The following is a 6443-nucleotide window of genomic DNA, read 5'->3' as shown; positions in this document are numbered from 1 at the left end:
TGTTCTGGTCCCTCAGCCTACCACAGTTATACTCAGCACTGTACTCAGTACTACTCTGACATGTACTCTGTACCACACTGAATACAGGTTTTGAATGAAGGCAAACATATCAGAATGCAGTCTCTGACATATGCTCTCTCTCTCTCTCTCTCTCTCTCCTCTCCCTCCCTCTCTCCCAGGAAGGGGATGATGATGCAGAGAGGCTGAAGATGAGGGAGGTCAGTAAGCGTCTGTACGGTCAGCTTCAGGAGGCCGAGAAGAAACACCAGGAGGAGCGAGACAGACTGCAGGTAAACACACATGGACACCGCACACAAAACACATCCACATACTATATCAATGTCTTAATTTGAGCCCAAATGTGACACCACCGCTTTTCTATGAATGAAGATGATGGACTTCCCTCTTTCTCCCAACCCCCCCCTCCCTTCGTCCTCCTCGTGTCCCAGGCGGAGGGCAGCGACCTGCGGCAGCGTCTGAGTGACCAGGGGGAGAAGCTGAAGATGGTGGAGGAGGTCAGCCTGAGGAAGGACCAGCGCCTGGAGGAGCTGCAGAGGCTACTGGGAGGGATGGAGCAGGAGAGCGCCGCCCTGCGGGACACCCTGAGGAACCGCGAGGAGGAGCTCCGAGAATTACGCAGGATTAGAGAGGAGGGCCGGAACGAGGACCAGAGGTCAGCCAGCAAGCGCGCGCACACACACACTCTCGCGTGTGCACACACACACACACACACACACACACACACACGTACGTACGTATGCACAGATATCTACTATACAGATTACGACTCAGTGACTGAATGATCGTGTGTGTGTGCCTATGTGTGTGTGTGTGTGTGTGTGATTGTGTGTGATTGTGTGTGTGTGATTGTGTGTGTGTTTAGGTCTGAGCAGTTGGAGAAGGAGCTGGCCATCCTGAAAGAGAAGATCCACCATCTGGACGACATGCTCAAGAGCCAGCAGAGGAAAGTCAGACATATGATCGAACAGGTGAGAATCACAAACATAAACCCACACACACAACAAACAAACAAACAAACATATATATACAGTTGAGATACTGATAAAGTGTGTGTGTGTGTGTGTCCACAGCTGCAGAACTCTCGTATGGTGATTCAGGAGAGGGACCGGGCGATCCGAGAGCTGGAGGAGAAGGTGGCCTTCCTGGAGGCTGAGGTGAGGATATATATATACAGTACTCCTCTATAGAGGGAACTTTCATGGGTGCGGTTACTGCCCCTTTTTGGGTGGATAATTTAGAATATGAATGGCAGCTAGTCCAAATGGGCGGCAAGTCCCGCCCTGGTCCCGCCTCCTTTTCACCCAAAAAGGAGGGATTCCGCATGCGTGTACTTCCTATTAACACAATTTGATGTGTCACGGTTCTCTGGTCTATTTCAGCTTCCTCTCATATGTAGTCCTTTATGCCTCCGCTATTTCTGGGAGTTGTAGTCTTTAACCTGGTGCGACCTCCTCGTCTCTCTCCAGACTCAAATATTACGTTGAATCGCTGCCCTCCGCATACTACATAACAGAGTCTGTGCCACTTTGCTGCCCAAGCTGGTATTCTGAGGGCGTATCGACGGTTAAAAATTGAAAGAGTGACAGGTCGTACAGTAGCATCAAATGAGAGACGCTATCCCAGGTTAGATGGGCAGAGCATATCTATGGATGGGAACGCCTGATCGCAAAAGTCGTTACTGGTGATGTCGCAGGTTCCTGCGAAACCAATAAATTGCCAGGATTTGAGCACCAGATTTTTGCATGAAGTGTCCCAGACCCATAGAGAGATCTGCAGCATGCAGTAATGTCGTTAGCGTAGCTTACGTAGTGTATCAGCGAAATAACTCTTGTGGGTCTGGCGTTGAGACTAGCGACCCCCTAACCCTGTGTGTGGGTGTGTGTGTGCGCGTGTGTGTGCTTGTGTATGTGTGTGTGTAGAACCGAGAGATGCATGACCAGATGGACTATTACCTGGGAGGGCAAAAGTCCAACTCATACCTGTCATCGGACCGCAACGCCCAGATCGTCTACAGGTAACCCCCCACACACACACATATATCCCCACACACAACCCTGCACACACACACACACGCGCGTGCACACCGACGTATGTTTTCACCTAAATGAATATAGTGTCATTCAGCTGTTCACTGCAGAGATGTTGAGGTAAAACACACCATCTAAGCTTCCTCCCCTTCCTTCCTTCCTCCCCCGCCTCCCTCTCTCTCTCTCTCTCTCTCTCTCTCTCCTCTACAGTAAGCCACTCAAGCCGTCCACCTCATCCGGCAAACCGCTTCCATTCATCAAAGTTATCGAGATAAAGTCCTGAGCTGGAATATGTACCGGAGAGAGAGAGAGAGAGAGAGAGAGAGACAGGGAAACAGAGAAAGAGAGGGGACTCAGCACCAAAACCACAAAGCAACAGCAATAACGGACTCCAACCCGATCACAACCACATAATTACAGTAGAACCACCACCATAACACAGGTGCACAGACAGATATATGGCTATGAAATTGCCATATGGCAACTGCAGCAACCACTGGGCCTTCAGTATGTGGACACCCACCTTCACTTGAGGGGAGGGCAATATGCAATCTGTATGTATGCAGTGTCTACTTGTATGTGTGTGTTCATAATTTAGAAAGTGAGTGTGGTCTTTGATGTAGATAAATACACATAGGTATGAGATACACTGATACAACTGATTTTGACATTTGAAGTCAGACAAGTATTTGTAGTTTCCTTTGTTAAACCCAGTCTCTAACTGTGTTGTGTCATTGTGGTCAGTGAGACAGTACTCATGCCAGGCTAAACCATTAGATGGCACAGCACACAATGGCTGCTGTGACTTGAAAATTCCGGCATGGTCGGAAGTGTATGGTCATTGATGACAGAGAGAAGGACTGGCACTAAAAAGAGGAAGGAGAAAGTCCAGTGGACACAGCTGGGGTTGTAAACAGATTGTGCTGGTGACAATGAGTTAATTCTGTCAATTCTAGGACAGCTAAAAACACCTGGAGTAAGGTTTACAGTTTCACATAAAAAAAATATATTGTAGCACGGCCTACATCCTGGTGTTCAATAGATACTTCCTGGTTCCTATTTATTTCACCCTAAAGAGGTAGGACACAATACCAAATAGAGGACTTTGCCCCTTGTAAATACACACCCATGACCTCTTACTGAAGGTGTACAGTGTATATCTGTTTTTGTTCATGGAGAGAAACTTGTCATACAGAATGGTCGTGATGTTTCCCTCACAAATACTGATGCCACCTTAATAGAACCAGAGTGTGTGACACTCCACTGAGAAAAATGATGATGATGATAGATATGGTCATGAAGACATTGAGCATAATTTTCAAATGCATGCAGCCTTGTCATTGAGATAGCATTTCAGTTTGGAAGTTTCATCTATCGGAATAGGCGTTTTACATGTGGTGTTTTAGTTTAATGTATTCTTATATTCATTTCTGATTTCATACTTTGTTAATGTTTTCCTTCAGGCAAACACATGAGTCTTCTATATATATATATATATATATATATATATATATATACGTACGTGGTTATTTAAATACATTTATTAAAATCAGCACTGCTTCCTCTGGAGAGATTTTTTTTACCACATTACAGCTAAACAATCTTGAGCCTTCGAGCCAGAGATCTTCGAGCCAGAGATGACCAATTTCTCCTTTACTTTTTGCACTCTATAGAGCCAGCAGTGGATAAGGCAGACAGACAGAATCAAAGGCATCTGTATAAATGGAGATGTTAAATTATGGCCCCCTCCTATCGGGGCGACTGTAGCTCAGTTGGTAGAGCGGGTCGTTCAATGATCGAAGGGTCAGTGGTTCGAATTCCAGCTCCGACTGTCCACATGTCGAAGTGTCCTTGAGCAAGACACCTAACCCCAAAATTGCTCCCAATGAGCAGGTTACACAGTCACATTGGTGCGTGAATGGGTGAATGAGAGGCCATTGTAAAGCACTTTGAGTGCCGCTAAGGTGGAAAAGCGCTATATAAGTGCAGTCCATTTACCATTTAATTTACCATCCTAACCAAAATTAAAGATATTTGTAGATGGGAGTCTGTTTCTTTCTTTAGCCTTAACCAATTGAATAAGTAAAAATGAACATTCTTCCAAGGTTTCTTTTTTATTTTAAGCACTCCCTGCAGAAATTTCCTGCAATTTTCTGAATATGAGACCATTTCCAGATTTATTTGGCAGGGTAAAAAAAAATCCAGAGTTAGATTCAAAACCCTACAACTCTCAATTTCTCACACTGCTCTCATTGGTTACATTTACCAATATTAGTTTCTTATGTAGATGACAACGGATCGGCTGAGGACAGGTCCATGTGGAAGGACAGAACACCCAACATTAGGTGATTAATATGCCATCAACTCCACCTTTTATTAACAGACAGTTCTCACACACATACACACAAGTGTTGGTACTAGCCACCATATAAACACATTCCACATTTCATATGCCATGAACCCCACCTTTCATGAATATACAATTCACACATACACACACACAACCAAACACACCTGTGTAGATACTACCCAGCATACGAACACACAAGTCCTGCTTGTATGCAGAACTACTCAGTTGGCAAAATGTCTTCTCACTTTTTACCCCATTTGTGGGGCCTTGATTCCTAGGACAATGAAGACATATCAACACTGCAAACCAATCCTGAAGATTTGGTCCAGATGTAGTCTTCAAAACAACACTGTCTATATGTAAATACCTGTTTTTTTGTGTTTTTTTATTTATTTATTTTTTTACTTCTGTGCACATTTACATGTGCATTACATGCCTCTCTTCTTTACAAAGATGGTCACAACTACAACATGTCCTGAGAACACATGCAAAATTACAACTTATGGCTACTTTTAATGTGTATATCTGTGTGTTTAATAAAGCATTTAGGAAAAGTTTGTCATGACTTGTGTATTACCTTTACAATTGTTCATTCATGATATTATTACGATTGGCCTTTCAAGTCTGCCTACACTTAGCTTACTTAGCTAAGAACCATTTTAATTACAATTTACTTCTAAGGGCGAATACTTAACTGTACTTTCATATATTCATATCAATATAATCAAGATCCTATATATAGTAAAAAGAGGCCTATTAACACTACACTATTTACAAACATTGCTACCTGCTGACTCAATTAAGTAGATGTCCAGATAAGCCACTGTGTCTTGGTCTACTTACTTCACCACCTAAAGCGAAGTACAAAACAGCAAAATAGGTAACATTATTAACTGCTTTAGCCACTGACCGCTACCATTAATGATATGGAAGCTGCTGCTAGTTGTTGTGAGCTCATGACCTGAACAGAAACAAGCCAGCCATGCACATAAGCCAGGCTGGACCTGGCCTGGTTAAATCTTTACTGATGACCCACTTTTTCTGCCAAGCCTTCAATTCTAGTTGAGCATGACTCCTATGCAAATGTGTGTATTATCGTCTTTGTGGGTATTGTGTTTTGTTTGTTGTACTGTAATTTATTTCACCTACCTGTACAACACTTTGGTCGATCAAAGTTTAAGTTGAGCTTTCACTTATGAATGATCCCCCAATTCATGTATCGTTTCACAAAAACTTTTTTGAAAGATTTATAGTTTAGCCTATGTGCAAAGTCCATAGATCAAAGACCAACTAACATTTTGGAATATGGTAAAAGAATATAGGGAGGGAAAGTAATCTCATCGCCCCCTAGCGGTAGTGTTCCTAATGCCGAGAGAATGAATGGGATTTCTCATAGCACATTTTCTGAAAAATTATATCTCGGTCTACATCGAAAAGTTAGTAGAATGCATTAAATATGATATACTTGGAGACAAACTTTTTTGATTCTGGTTATCATAGTTGATTTTCAATCACAATCCGAATTATGTATATATTTTTTGTAACGAGGTGGTAAAGAACTACATACGGCATGCATGACGTCATTTTGTGCGCCTCTGCGAGCTTGCTGACTCTACCAGCTAACATCTAACACAATACAACCAAATTACAAATTACAAATCAGTACACCTACGAAAATGCTGATATGCATTGCATGGCTGGCAGAATACTTAAGCAATAACAAGAAGTGCATCCCATGTGCTGACAATCATTTTAGATCTGGCCATGTAGAAAAATGCCGCTATTCACAGGGGGAGCTGTTAAGTGACCGGCATATCATGTTACAGTGAGTTAGCATCATAAGTGAGCCTGTTACGGTTAGGGGTTAAGGTTAGGGGTTAAGGTTAGGGTTACGGACCAGTAAGAATAGCCAGGCGCACCTGCGGATCACACCAGCTAAGACCAGTCTGACCAGCTAATTCCATCCTAACCAGCTCACGTTAATAGGAGGCTTTGGTTATGACATTTCACAACCTAGCACTGTCCATATGCAATTCAACTCAACT

The 6443-nt window shown here is 43.2% G+C and overlaps 1 protein-coding gene across 3 annotated transcripts in view; it reads left to right on the top strand.

Annotated features, from left to right (window-relative positions):
* The window catches only part of LOC311313763 (tuftelin-like), a 14821-nt gene extending 9904 nt beyond the window's left edge, over nt 1-4917 (top strand). For 2 of the 3 annotated variants that reach the window (XM_084443947.1, XM_084443946.1), the window contains exons 7-12: nt 180-290; nt 450-673; nt 884-989; nt 1092-1175; nt 1941-2035; nt 2259-4917. In XM_084443947.1, the coding sequence (XP_084300073.1) occupies nt 180-290; nt 450-673; nt 884-989; nt 1092-1175; nt 1941-2035; nt 2259-2331 (693 nt within the window). In that variant the 3' untranslated portion in view covers nt 2332-4917. The remainder of the gene's footprint in view (nt 1-179; nt 291-449; nt 674-883; nt 990-1091; nt 1176-1940; nt 2036-2258) is intronic. The other variant, XR_014630621.1, reaches the window with a different exon arrangement.
* The last annotated feature ends 1526 nt before the right edge of the window (nt 4918-6443 follow it).

The sequence above is a fragment of the Borostomias antarcticus genome (assembly GCF_949987555.1).
Source record: "Borostomias antarcticus genome assembly, chromosome: 10".
Taxonomy (NCBI): Eukaryota; Metazoa; Chordata; class Actinopteri; order Stomiiformes; family Stomiidae; genus Borostomias; species Borostomias antarcticus.
The sequence above is the reverse complement of the archived record's forward strand: the minus strand, read 5'-3'. Positions and strand labels throughout refer to the sequence as shown.